Raw genomic sequence first — 15511 nt, 5'->3', positions numbered from 1 at the left:
ACGATAGTCGCACTTCGACTCCGACGCCAGATAGGTTTTTTTGTTTGGCGTAAGGGTGGCTGCGTGAACGGCCGGAGGCGCTCCGCCCCCTGACGCTCGATGTCACTGCGCTCTCCCTCTGCCCCCCCCCCCCCCCCCCCCCCCCCCTCCCTGAAGTGGCGAGCAGGAAGCGGAGCGTTCCCTGCGGCATCTCCTTCACCAGTATCTCCTGGCGATAAGACGCGGGGGCGAGAAGCTCCGCCCCCTCCCCGGGCGCGGCGGCCGGAGGAGGACGGGAGTGACGGGAGTGGACTTCCTGCGGCGGGGGAAGCCAGGACGCGACGGCCGCCGCGCACAAGGCGCTCTTTGTTCGCTCAAGGACGAGAAGACGGGCGCCGGGCAGCGAGAGGCTGAACATCAGGCGGAACATTCCGGCAGAGAGGTTTTGAGACGTGTTCATCTAGAGCTACACTCGGTAGAGCGCCGTCCTTCAACGTGTTCATGCTAGAGCTACACTTGTAGAGTGCTGACCTTCAACGTGTTCATCTAGAGCTACTCTCGGTAGAGCGCCGACCTTCGACGTGTTAACTAGAGCTACACTCGGTAGAGCGCTGACTTTCGACGTGTTCAACTAGAGCTACACTCGGTAGAAGCGCTCACCTTCAACGTGTTCAACTAGAGCTACACTCGGTAGAGCGCTCACCTTCGACGTGTTCACTAGAGCTACACTCGGTAGAGCGCTGACTTTCGACGTGTTCAACTAGAGCTACACTCGGTAGAGCGCTCACCTTCAACGTGTTCAACTAGAGCTACACTCGGTAGAGCGCTCACCTTCAGACGTGTTCAACTAGAGCTACACTCGGTAGAGCGCTCACCTTCGACGTGTTCATCTAGAGCTACACTCGGTAGAGCGCCAACTTCAACGTGAGCTACTAGAGCTACACTCGGTAGAGCGCTCACCTTCGACGTGTTCAACTAGAGCTACACTTGGTAGAGCACTCACCTTCAACGTGTTCAACTAGAGCTACACTCGGTAGAGCGCAGGTTTTCAACGTGTTTCATCTAGAGCTACACTCGGTAGAGCGCTGGCCTTCAACGTGTTCATCTAGAGCTACACTCGGTAGATGCTGACTTTCGACGTGTTCATCTAGAGCTACACTCGGTAGAGCGCTCACCCTTCAACGTGTTTCACCTAGAGCCTACACTCGGTAGAGCGCCAACCTTGCGACGTGTTCATCTAGAGCTACACTCGGTAGAGCGCTCACCCTTCAACGTGTTCAACTAGAGCTAAACTAGATAGAGCGCCAACCTTCGACGTGTTCATCTAGAGCTACACTTGGTAGAGCGCTGACTTTTCGACGTGTTCATCTAGAGCTACACTCGGTAGAGCGCCGACCATCACCACACCACGTTTGTTTTGCGGAACCGAGTTAGCATCGCTAGCATGATAGCCACTAGCTCGTATTGATGCTAACTAGCCCGTCAGGTAGCTACATCCACTGTGTGAAACACTGAACGTCTCCATGGCAAACGGACGCTGATCTCCTCCATGAGGAGCCTCTCATCCACTTTGCATGGGACATTTTTTTAAATCAGGTTTTTTTGGGGGATTTATTTGTAAACGGTTAGCCGCTAACATCCCAGAGCCTAGCCTAGCCTAGCCTAGCCTAGCCTAGTCTAGTCTAGTCTAGTCTAGTCTAGTCTAGTCTAGTCTAGTCTAGTCTAGTCTAGTCCAGTCCAGTCCAGTCCAGTCCAGTCCAGTCCAGTCCAGTCCAGTCCAGTCCAGTCTTTGCGGAAACTTATAATAAATACATTCAAACCAATAAGTAAATACATGCAGAGAAACACATAACTTTCTAGGTAAAGAAGGTGAAACTGACGTTTTCAGTCTCTTTTTCTCAACAAAACGAAACAAAAATGAAAAAAAAAAAGTGTTATTAAAAAAAAGTGTTTTCAAATTAAATATTCTGGACTCGGTCATTTAGAAAAGTTGTTTTTCAAGGAACAGGACAAAAGTTGGGAGTGACGGTGGAGCTGCCCCCCGAACGGTTAACGAGCACACACACACACACACACAACACACACACACACACACACACACACACACACACACACACACACACACACACACACACACACACACACACACACACACACACACACACACCCCGGGGGAAGCTGGATCCGGTATGTAGCAGCAGCGTCGGACGGCTGCAGGTCGCCGTGACACGGAGAGAAAAATAAAAGCTGCAGTTTGAAGTGAAGCCGGAGGAGAAGATTTACTCCTGCTTCGGGAGGAGGAGGAGGAGGAGGAGGAGGAGGAGGAGGAGGAGGAGGAAGAGCAGCTCCTCCTCCTCCTCCACACGCCGGAGTCAAACCACCTCCGCTGAACAAACGGCCACTCAGAGTTTATCGCTTTTCTCTCTTGATGTTCTTTTCACGCCCAGAAAGAGAGCGAGAGAGAGAGAGAGAGAGAGAGAGAGAGAGAGGGAGAGAGAGAGCTCACTTGGTCTCTTCTGCCATTTTGAACGAATCATCAAGCTTTAAATCACGTTTTCAGAAATAACCAGTGTCTGGAAGCAAATACCTGGAATCCATTGTAATCCCTCACTGTGTTACCGTAGCATTAGCATTAGCATTGCTGAGTAATGCTCTATAATGTGGATGATGGAGGAGGAAGATGCTCTATAATCTGACGTTAGAGGAGGAAGATGCTCTATAATCTGTTAGAGGGGGAAGATGCTCTATAATCTGAAGTTAGAGGAGGAATATGCTCTATAATCTGGTGTCAGAGGAGGAGATGCTCTATAATCTGGTGTCAGAGGAGGAAGATGCTCTATAATCTGTTAGAGGAGGAAGATGCTCTATAATCTGAAGTTAGAGGAGGAAGATGCTCTATAATCTGGTGTCAGAGGAGGAAGCTGCTCTATAATCTGTTAGAGGGGGAAGATGCTCTATAATCTGAAGTTAGAGGAGGAAGATGCTCTATAATCTGATGTAGAGGAGGAAGATGTCCTATAATCTGATGTTAGAGGAGGAAGATGCTCTATAATCTGGTGTTCGGGGGAGGAAGATGTCCTATAATCTGATGTTAGAGGAGGAAGATGCTCTATAATCTGGTGTTAGAGGAGGAAGATGCTCTATAATCTGGATGTTTGCTCTTAGAAAGAGAAGCTAACTGCTATATTAGCCTGCTAATGCTAACACCAGCTTCCGTGGACACCGGCTAACGCTAATCTTGCCGATAGTATGAATTTGCCAAAAGAAATTCTGTAACGATGAAGAGTAACGTTAATGCTGAGGCTCATGGGCAGTCGGACCGGGTAGGGCCAGGTAGGACCGGGTAGGACCGGGTAGGACCGGAGAGACAGAAGTGAGCGCTTCCTTAGCGTGGTGCAGGAGGTCCTACCTCTTGACGCCGGAGGCCAGAGTGCTGACGGGGTTCCAGGCCAAACACTCCAGCTGAGAGGTCATTTGATATAAATTCTCTCCGCTGTGGAGGAAAACACAAAACGTAGAAGAGACACTCTTAAATTAAAGCGCTTTTAACGTTAACTCCACCCTTCAACCGCGCACGAACAATTTCCTAACGTTAACTCCACCCTTCAATCTCGTACGAACAATTTCCTAACGTTAACTAGACCATTCAACTCCGTACGAACAATTTCCTAACGTTAACTAGACCATTCAACTCCGTACGAACAATTTCCTAAAATTAACTCCACTATTCAACCACGTACGAACAATTTCCTAAAATTAACTCCACTATCCAACTACGTGCGAACAATTTCCTAATGTTAACTACACCTTTCAACTACGTACGAACAATTTCCTAAAATTAACTCCACTATCCAACCACGTACGAACAATTTCCTAAAATTAACTCCACCCTTCAACCGCGTACGAACAATTTCCTATAATTAACTCCACCATTCAACTACGTACGAACAATTTCCTAAAATTAACTCCACCATTAAACTACGTCCGAACAATTTCCTAACGTTAACTCCACCTTTCAACTACGTACGAACAATTTCCTAAAATTAACTCCACCATTAAACTACGTACGAACAATTTCCTAAAGTTAACTCCAGTATCCAACCGCGTATGAAAAATGTCCTAAAATTAACTCCACCATTCAACTACGTACAAACAATTTCCTAAAATTAACTCCACTATCCAACAGCGTACGAACAATTTCCTAACGTTAACTCCACCATTAAACTACGTACGAACAATTTCCTAACGTTAACTCCACCTTTCAACTACGTACGAACAATTTCCTAAAATTAACTCCACCATTCAACTACCGACGAACAATTTCCTAAAATGAACTCCACCATTAAACTACGTACGAACAATTTCCGAAAGTTAACTCCACCCTCCGTACAAACACCTTGCGGATCCATACGACAAACTCAAAAGCACTTTGAATGTTTCCATCGTAATAATGTCTCTTCCCCTGGTTTTATTTAGAAAAACAGCAAACAGCACCGCCTAGTGGACGGACAAGCAAACTACAACGTTTCCAACATTTGCCACGCCCCCCCGCCCCTCCCCCCCCCCTGTGAACCGATTTCCTTCCTAAACAAGACGAGTTCCCATCACATTATTCTGTAATGTAAATCAACACACCGTCGTCGAGTGTGTGTGCCACACACACACACACACACACACACACACACACACACACACACACACACACACACACACACACACACACACACACACACACACACCCCAAGAGATCCACATTCTTCCACAGCAGCCATCTTTCATTAAACGCAGCAGAATCCACCGTCATTATTCAGACCTGTCATATGATTAAATACCACCCCCCCCCCCCCCCCCCCACACACACACACACACACAGTGGATTTATAGCCCCCCCTCACAAACACACACACACACAGTATAGCCCCACCTGCGATGAGGAGGGTGGAGGCGGTGCCTGGCACCCGGCTCATCGCAGCTCGGACTTTTCAGAAGTTTCACGTAACGATTCAGGAGCTTTTCAAATAAATAAGCGTCTGTTTTTCTTCAATCTGCCGCCGAGCGACAGAACCTCTCTCTCTCCTTTTTCTTCTTTCTTTCCCTCTTTCTTTTTGGTGTGTTTAGGACTGTAAAATGTGAGTTTTTAGCTGTTCTGAACTGTTTGTCTGGTCTATTTTAACCAATTTTAACAATTTCAGCTGTTTTTTAACGGATCAATGTGATATTTAAAAAAACAAACAAAAAAAACAACAGTGGTTTGACCCACATCCTGGTTCCGTTGACGTTCCGTATCAAAGTTTTCGTCCGTTTCCATGGAGACGAGCGTGTTTCCAGAGACGCTTGTCGGCGTTATTTAAATTATTTTTCTCTTTTTAGTCATTTCAGCTTTTTTTGTTGTTGTTGTTGTTGTTCCAGACATTTTAAACTTTTATCACTTAAAGTTTGACGTCTTTTCACCTGCGGTTTGTCTTCAAACGTCACAAGTGGAAGTGATTCATGTGTTCATTTCACTTTGTTTTTCATGAATCCTTCGTCGTAACGTGGAGCTGAAACATGGAGCTCAAACAGAAAGACAAACCCTCCTCCTCCCCCCCCCCCCCCCTCCTCCAGCCCTCTCCTCCTCCTCCACCCCCCCTCCTCCCCCCCTCCTCCCGGTGTGGATGAATAAGAATTCATGTGTTCATGTGTTGGGTGGAGCTCAGCTGACGGCTGCAGAGTGAGAACAGGCCTGTTGGTACCAGGCGGCGAGATTAGAGCGACTCTGTGTGTGTGTGTGTGTGTGTGTGTGTGTGTGTGTGTGTGTGTGTGTGTGTGTGTGATATCAGTTAATGTTTAATATGCCCCCCCCCCTCCCCCCCCCCCCCCCAGCATCCGCCCCTGCTGCTCTGGAAAACCCCTGAACTGGAGGAATGAGAGGAATTTTTCATTTTGACACCAAACTTCTCGTTTATCAGTCGACTGATGGAGTGAAACTGAACACCACCTGAACACCACCTGAACACCATCTGGACTCCACCTGAACACCACCTGGACTCCACCTGGACACATCCTGAACACCACCTGAACACCACCTGAACACCACCTGGACACATCCTGAACACCACCTGAACACCACCTGGACACATCCTGAACACCACCTGAACATCACCTGGACTCCACCTGGACACATCCTGAACACCACCTGAACACCACCTGAACACCACCTGGACACATCCTGAACACCACCTGAACACATCCTGAACACCACTTGAACACCACCTGAACACCACCTGAACACCACCTGAACACATCCTGAACACATCCTGAACACCACCTGAACACCACCTGAACACCACCTGGACACATCCTGAACACCACCTGAACACATCCTGAACACCACTTGAACACCACCTGAACACCACCTGAACACCACCTGAACACCACCTGAACACATCCTGAACACCACCTGAACACCACCTGGACACATCCTGAACACCACCTGAACACATCCTGAACACCACTTGAACACCACCTGAACACCACCTGAACACCACCTGAACACATCCTGGACACATCCTGAACACATCCTGGACACATCCTGAACTCCACCTGAACACCATCTGGACTCCACCTGGACACCTCCTGAACACTTCCTGAACACCACCTGAACTCCACCTGAACACCACCTGGACACATCCTGGACACATCCTGAACTCCACCTGAACACCATCTGGACACCATCTGGACACATCCTGGACACATCCTGAACACATCCTGGACACATCCTGAACTCCACCTGAACACCATCTGGACTCCACCTGGACACCTCCTGAACACTTCCTGAACACCACCTGAACTCCACCTGAACACCACCTGGACACATCCTGGACACATCCTGAACACCACCTGAACACCACCTGGACACCATCTGGACACATCCTGAACACCACCTGAACACCATCTGGACACATCCTGGACACATCCTGAACACCACCTGAACACCACCTGAACTCTACCTGAACTCCACCTGAACACCACCTGAACACATAATATTAAACAATAAAATCAAGCATCTGTGGAAAAATTCTGGGATTTGTAATAAGAAAAATGCAAAAAGTGGTGAAAAATGAGAATTACTGAAATAAAAGTTAAAATAATAGTTTGTAAAAAAAAAAATGAATTCAGAAAAAAATGTGATTCTGTGAAAACTGCACTTTGTAAAAATTATCTGAGTCAGAAAATCTATAAAACATTCTTACATTTGGAAAAACTTCATGAACGTCAGCTCACCTGACGATCCGCTGACACACACACACACACACACACACACACACACACACACACACACACACACACACACACACACACACACACACACACACACACACACACACACACACACACACACACACACACACACACACACAGTGTTTTCCTCAATAAATCAATAAATCAACACGTTGATGCCGTTAATTTCCTGCCACTGTCTCACTTCCTGCCGAGGCTCCAGGTTCACCTCTCACTCCAATACACAACAATACACTGCTGGAGGGCAGGAATAGATCTGTGTGTGTGTGTGTGTGTGTGTGTGTGTGTGTGTGTGTGTGTGTGTGTGTGCTACCTGTTGTAGGGGTTCCTCAGCAGCAGCGCCTGGCTGCCGGTGCAGCTGTCTGAAGGGGTGTGGCAGCCGTAGACCGGTGGAGGGACGGGGTACTGCTGCTCAGCTGCACACACACACACACACACACACACACACACACACACACACACACACACACACACACACACACACACACCCACACACACAGCTGATGATGTGTGTTTTAATGCGACTTCAGACTGCTGAGCTGCTGCTGCGTATATATATATATATATATATATATATATATATATATATATATATATATATTTATTATATTTTATACATATTTATTATTATAATTTTTTATGTATTGTTTTAGCTTTGTTGTGTATATATATTTTTTTTTTTATTTGATCTATATTTAATTGTATTATTTATATATATATATATATATATATATATATATACATATATTAGATTTTATCTATTTTTTATTTTAATCTATTTTTTTATTATTATTATATATTTTTTTATTATCTATTTTTTTCTATATTTTTTATTTTATTATTATTATTTATATATATATATATTCAATTTTTTATTTTTTTATTTTTTAAAGATTTCCAGAGAATCCCTTGTAATTAGCTAAATATACTGATATGCTTTTTAATGCAACTATAAAAGGTTGAAAATGTAATATAATGTAGAGTAATATAACTTCTTTTCATAACCGTTTTAATAAATATTACATTTTGGCGGGAAAAAAGTCTGTGATCAGCAGGAAACCAGCCTGTTTACGTTTTCTACCTTCAACCAAAGTAAACAAGTTAAATGACGTAATACGGCTGAATAGCAGGAAGTACTTTTGGTATTTGTGTTGTAAAAACTGAAGATTTTAACTGAGACGAGTTGAACAGTCTTAAAAAAAAGCTAAAAATGAAAAAAAGCTAAAAAACCCAGAATGGTCGAGAATTCTGGGTTTTTAATTTTACTGTTTTTAACATTCTAGAAGTATTTTATGTGTAAAAAAATACACTCAAAGCCTTTAATCCTAATCCGTTAAAGCCTTAATATTTAACTGTTTCAAATGCTGCTGATGCACATTAGCATTTAGCATTTAGCATCCCCGCACCACACTCGGGCTCAACGCAGACCGTTAGCGTCGCGAAGCTAACGGAACGGTGACGGAACACGTCGTGAACACGGCGTCACGTCACCTCACGGATTAAACCAGCGGACCGGCGAGTAGTGACGCTCGCTAGCACGCTAATATATATACGCTAACATACAGCTAATATAACAAATACGGCTAATCTGGAAAAATAAAGGTCAAAAGTTGGGAAAGACTTTGTTTATAGAGTCAAATAGGAACAAATAGAAGGTAGTGGATCAACACACACACACACACACACACACACACACACACACACGCACACACACACGTACCCATGGTGTTCTGGGGGGGGAAGGCGTCCTCGTGTTTGAAGGAGTGGTTGGAGAACTGGGAGCCGTGGTGCGTCGGAGTGTGACTGTAATTACCGGCTCCGTCGAACGCCACCGCACCGTAACCTGCACACACACACACACAACGTAAACACACACACACTGTAAAACACACTAAACACACACAAAAACTCCGTAAACACACATAAATACATCATAAATACACACACACACACACACACACACACACACACACACACACACACACACACACACACACACACACACACACAATAAGCACATACAAAGACGGTATAAACACGCACAGACACAATGAAAACACACAAACACAACGTAAACACACCGTAAACACAATGCAAACACACACAAACAGAGTGTAAACACACAAACACAACGTAAACACAACATTAACAAACACAAACACAACATAAATACAACATTAACACACACAAACACAACACAAACACACCGTAAACACAATGTAAACACACACAGAGTGTAAACACACAAACAATGTAAACACACAGAGTGTAAACACACAAACACAATGTAAACACACAGAATGTAAACACACAAACACAACGTAAACACAGCGTAAACACAGACAACCCCACACAAACAACATAAACACAATGTAAACACAAACATACCATAAACGCGACATAAACACAATGTAAACACACACAAACACAAGATAAACACAAACATACTATAAACACAACGGGAACACACCATAAACACAAACAGTGTAAACACAATGTAAACACACACAAACACAATGTAAACACAAACATAATGTAAACACACACAAACACAATGTAAACACACACAGAGTGTAAACACACAAACAATGTAAACACAGAGTGTAAACACACAAACACAATGTAAACACACAGAATGTAAACACACAAACACAATGTAAACACAGCGTAAACACAGACAACCCCACACAAACAACATAAACACAATGTAAACACAAACATACCATAAACGTGACATAAACACAATGTAAACACACACAAACATAAGATAAACACAAACATACTATAAACACAACGGGAACACACCATAAACACAAACAGTGTAAACACAATGTAAACACACACAAACACAATGTAAACACAAACATAATGTAAACACACACAAACACAATGTAAACACACACAGAGTGTAAACACACAAACAATGTAAACACAAACAGAGTGTAAACACACAAACACAATGTAAACACACAGAATGTAAACACACAAACACAATGTAAACACAGCGTAAACACAGACAACCCCACACAAACAACATAAACACAATGTAAACACAAACATACCATAAACGCGACATAAACAAAATGTAAACACACAAACATAAGATAAACACAAACATACTATAAACACAACGGGAACACACCATAAACACAAACAGTGTAAACACAATGTAAACACACACAAACACAATGTAAACACAAACATAATGTAAACACACACAAACACAATGTAAACACAAACAGTGTCGGGGCCTCTGAACAGTAAAACCTGGGCTGTGGTCTAAAGTCACAACCTCCACCAGTGACTCAGGTTACGATGTTTGCTGGCTCCTGTTTTCACCTCATAGTTGTAGAGTTTATTTATTTATTTATTCAGTTTGAGGGGCAGAAATTAATCCTCCATTTAATGACTTCATGAGTGAATTTCTCTTTAACTTATAGAAGAAAAAGTGAATTTTCAGTACAAACTGCTGCATCGTTCAGGTGTGAAGTGAACATTTAAACTCTCTGAGTCCAGAGTTATAATAATAATAATAATAATAATAATAATAATAATAATAATAATAATAATAATAATAAAAACTGTTTTAATGAAGCTTTTTCCTCTCGTCTGACCTTCACCTTGGTGTTTCACCTTTTTAACGCCCAGACGTTACGAATAAAGTTCTTTTCTTTTGAATGTACAGTGTCGATCTTTAATTTCGCTCAGATTCACGTTTCCTCTTCCTGGTTTTGCTTCTGCAGCTTCGCTTAAAACGTCTCATCCTTTTATTCTGAAAGCGCAAAAAATGGGTCTGAATGACTTTTAGAAGAGTTTCATTGTTTCAAGGACTCGATTTGAATCAAATGTCATTTAGTCACAAAATCTGGATGGAGCAACTTTTAACCCTTTAACACCTCTGTGTGTGTGTGTGTGTGTGTGTGTGTGTGTGTGTGTGTGTGTGTGTGTGTGTGTGTGTGTGTGTGTGTGTGTGTATGTGTGTGTGTGTGTGTGTATAGATATATAATGAAAATGTATATAAAATATAATTTCTTTCATGTTTTCCTTTGTGCAGCTTTAAATGTTTTCAAGTGTCTTTCATCTAAAAACAGCCAATTATTTCTTATAATCACTTGTTTAACTTGCTTAAAAGGATTTTCGATCTTCGTCTGAAACTAAAAGTCACTTAAAAATGTGAGTTTAAAAAAATAACAAAATTAAAATCCATGACAGCGTTTAAATATAAAACGTTTTTAATCAGAGAAAAAAAACTCGTCTTTCATCTAATTATCCGATATGAAGCGTGTATGTGAAGAGCGCGCGCGCGCACACACACACACACACACACACACACACACACACACACACACACACACACACACACACACACAGTTGTGAAGGCGACCCGTGCCTGACACTTCAGACCTGACTCATGACTTGGACTGACCCCAGAGGGCAACACACACTCCCATAAATCACTCTCACACACACACACACACACACACACACACACACACACACACACACACACACACACACACACACACACACACACACACACACACACACACACACACACTTCATTATTAAAACAGCACTTTCACTGACGTTAGTCAGAGAAGAAAAAAAACCTCATTAACCGTCTCTATTTATCTTCCACTCACCTCTATGTGTGTGTGTGTGTGTGTGTGTGTGTGTGTGTGTGTGTGTGTGTGTATGTGTGTGTCCAAGTCGCGTTGACAAGCCACTTCAACAAAAAACACACAAAAAACGACTGAAACAATCAATAGAAGAAAACGACTTTGTTTGGCAGCTTGACGATAATCATTTGTTGTTTATTGATTTAAAAACAAAAAAGCAAAAAACAATATTAGTTGTTTTTTTGCACTGATCCTGATGTGGAATTAGATATTTAAAAAAAAATCCACTATCTGATTGTAATTCTGCTTTGAGACGTTCAAACTTCTAAATAGAAAAATAAACATGAAAACTGATTTCAAACTGTTTCTTTGATGTTGGACGTTTCTGTCGAGACTAAAAGCTTTTATATTTAAATAAAGGGGAAATTAAACAACTTTATTTCGCTTCTTTTTAAAGCCAAACATTTTTTTTTACTGATTATCGACTCCAGTTGGATTAAAAGTTTAATTAACTAAAAAGAAAATGAATAAAAGCCTTAAATAGAATAAAAGTCATTTTCTCAGATTAGATTTCACACATTTAACTGGATTTTACTTTAATTATCATTAAGATTTTATTTTTATATTAAAAAACTAAATATAACCCAACATTTCTCAAATAATGAACCTTAAAGTATAAAAGATTTTAATGTTTTTAACTTCTTTTCAAATAGCAAATAGATTTTTTTCCCTTTAACATCAAAAACGTTGAAATTGAGGATATTTAACTTTCCAAGAAGTAAATTGATCCTCAAATGTCAAACACTTTGATGTTTATTGTAAAAGGTTTTTATTTCATTATAACTTTCAGACGTAACCTGATGAATCAAGTCGAAGAAAATAAACAAATTCAACTGTAGATTTTTAGTTTTAAACTCAGTTTAATGTTTTATTATTTCCTTCTTTCTGTTGCAGCTTCACCTTGTTTTTTTTATATGAAAACCTTTATTTTGAAAAGAAACCAAACCGTTTTAAAGAGAATCTCAATGATTTTGTTCTGAAATTAAACTTTATTTTTTAGAATCTTTCAGCGAGAAGAAGTTCCCTGTTTGCCCCCGGGTGGAGATAACTGCCCCCCCCCCCCCCCCCCCCCCACCCGGGTGATGATAACCGCCCCCCCACCCGGCTGGTGACCCCGCCGCCGCTCGCCCGGCCGCGGCGGCCGGCGATAAAGCGGGTGAGAGGTCGAGTCGCTCTTTGATGAACATGTTATTCCTCAATTATCTGCCTGATAAGTTCTCACACACACACACACACACACACACACACACACACACACACACACACACACACACACACACACACACACACACACACACACACACAAGGCACGAAGCTCATTTCTGCCGCAGCTTCATTTATTTTAGTTTACTTTTATTGTGAAATCAGTTTAAAAATGTATTTTTTTACATTTTAATCAATGGATTAAAAAAATAAAGAAGCAGAATTAGAAGTAACTGAGTACTGGACCGTCTGGATACTAAAAATTAAATCGCAGAGGCTAAAATACGCTTTAAATGTTTGTTTTTCTTCGGGGAAATAAAGCGTCGTATGAGAGATTAATCAGATTAATCAGATTAATCTGAACCGAAAAATCTTTTCTGAGTCGAACGAAGAGAAAGAAAGAAAACAAACGAGAAGATTCAAGCACAAATGTTACTTATTTTTAAGTTTTAAGTACTTTTTTGTGTTTTTTTTTAATCTGCTGGCAAACAGGTGGGGGGGCGTGATGCCTTCAGGGGCCTCGGGAATTCTGACCTGCGGGCTGAGCTGGAGAATACACAGGCTGTACTCCATTACTAGGAGAAGTAGAAATTACTCTAGTTAAAAAAGTACTTTTTAAACATTGCAGGAATTTAATTTAATTTATAAATTACCATCTAAAATCTACTTCACTATGAATATTTATCATATTCAGGTGGAGGAAAATACAAATATTTACACCACTATTGTTAGTGCTGCGGTGAGAAAATACTTGTAGCGGTAACTTCAGGACGCTCAGTAAACGTGATCATGTTGAAATATTACTGATTTTAAAAGTAGTCAAACAGATTATGTTGTGTAAAAAGTAGTACTTAAAAGTAAATATCAGGGTGGAAGTAACCAGTTACAAATACTCGTAGTACTCTGACCCGTGCCGGGTACTTTTGTGACGATGTGGTGTCACAATGGTACTCGAGTATTTTCACTGGGTATCGACCGTTCAGGCGATTCCACTTTTACCGACGATGGGATTACATTTGGTTTAAGAGTAACTAGGCTGTAGTTACTTTTACTCGAGTATCTTTACCGCAGTGATAATGGAGATTTTGTGGTGTGTGTGTGTGTGTATATATATATATAATGAAAATGTATATAAAATATAATTTCTTTCATGTTTTCCTTTGTGCAGCTTTAAATGTTTTCAACTGTCTTTCATCTAAAAACAGCCAATTATTTCTTATAATCACGTTTAACTTGTTCAAAAGGATTTTCAATCTTCGTCTGAAACTAAAAGTCACTTAAAAATGTGAGTTTAAAAAAAAAAACTAAATTAAAATCGATGACAGCGTTTAAATATAGCAACGTTTTTAATCAGAGAAAAAGACTCGTCTTTCATCTAATTATCCGATATGAAGCGTGTATGTGAAGCGCGCACACACACACACACACACACACACACACACACACACACACACACACACACACCTGGACCCTCACCTGTCTGGTTGCGGGGGTTGGGCTGAGTGTCCATGCAGTTGGTGAGGTAGGGGGGGCTGCTGAACATCCTGGGGGGGGGCTGGTGATGGTGGGCGGCGGCGGCGGCGGCGACGGGCGGCGGCGGCTGGCTGCCGGCGGTGGGCGGGGCCCCGAAGGCGGTGCCGTAGCGGCAGGCCCCCGTCCCGGTGAACTGGCCGGAGAAGTGGACGGTGAAGGCGCTGAGGCCGCAGTGGGGGTCGGCCTCGTGGTGGTGGGGGTCGCCGGAGCCCCCCCAGCTGGGCTCCTGCTTGATGAAGGAGTGCGTGGCCAGCGGGGCGTGCGGCGCCGCCAGCGAGGAGTACGGCGAGGAGGCGGCGGCGGCGGCGGCGGCCGAGTGGAAGTCCAGCACGGGGGCCCACTGGGGGGCGGAGCTGACGGGCAGCGCCGCCGGGCAGCCGGGGCTCGGCCCCCCCGGCACGGCGGGCAGGAGGCCGTTCAGGTCGCGCACGTCTGAACCCATGGCGGTCCAGGGGCAGACGCCCGGCAGGAACGAGGCTATCTTTAAATCTGGTCGTCCCTCCGGCTACCTCGCCGCCGACGCACCGCCTCCGACTCTTTGATCCTCTGACTCTTTGACTCACCGGCTCTTTGACTCGCCGACCCTTTGATCCTCCGACTCCCCGACTCTCTGCAGCGACTCCCGGCAGCTTCTCTCCTCCTCCCGACACTCAAGTCCGGACAGAGTTCATCCCCGATCGTACAAACGCTCTTGAGCCAGGCTCTGGTGGAAAGCAGGAGGAGAAGAAGAAATAGATGGAGGAGGAAAAGAGGTGAAGAAGAAGAAGAAGAAGAAAGAAAGGCGAGTTTCAGTCTTCAGTTTGAGTCCAGAGACGACCGGAGAGACTGGAGGAGGA

General features: G+C 43.2%; 1 protein-coding gene across 1 annotated transcript; it reads right to left on the bottom strand.

The window, feature by feature from the left end:
* Positions 1 to 199: 199 nt before the first annotated feature.
* Positions 200 to 15117, bottom strand: LOC308148693 (Wilms tumor protein-like; the record flags this gene model as incomplete). The annotated part of the gene is made up of 5 exons (XM_080522190.1): positions 200 to 389; positions 3389 to 3472; positions 7574 to 7676; positions 8981 to 9103; positions 14619 to 15117. Coding segments are annotated over 5 exons (999 nt in total), but the record flags the coding sequence as incomplete, so codon positions are not given.
* Between the last annotated feature and the right edge of the window lie 394 nt (positions 15118 to 15511).

Source organism: Blennius ocellaris (assembly GCF_963422515.1).
Source record: "Blennius ocellaris genome assembly, contig: SCAFFOLD_318, whole genome shotgun sequence".
In the NCBI taxonomy this organism is placed as follows: domain Eukaryota; kingdom Metazoa; phylum Chordata; class Actinopteri; order Blenniiformes; family Blenniidae; genus Blennius; species Blennius ocellaris.
The sequence above is the reverse complement of the archived record's forward strand: the minus strand, read 5'-3'. Positions and strand labels throughout refer to the sequence as shown.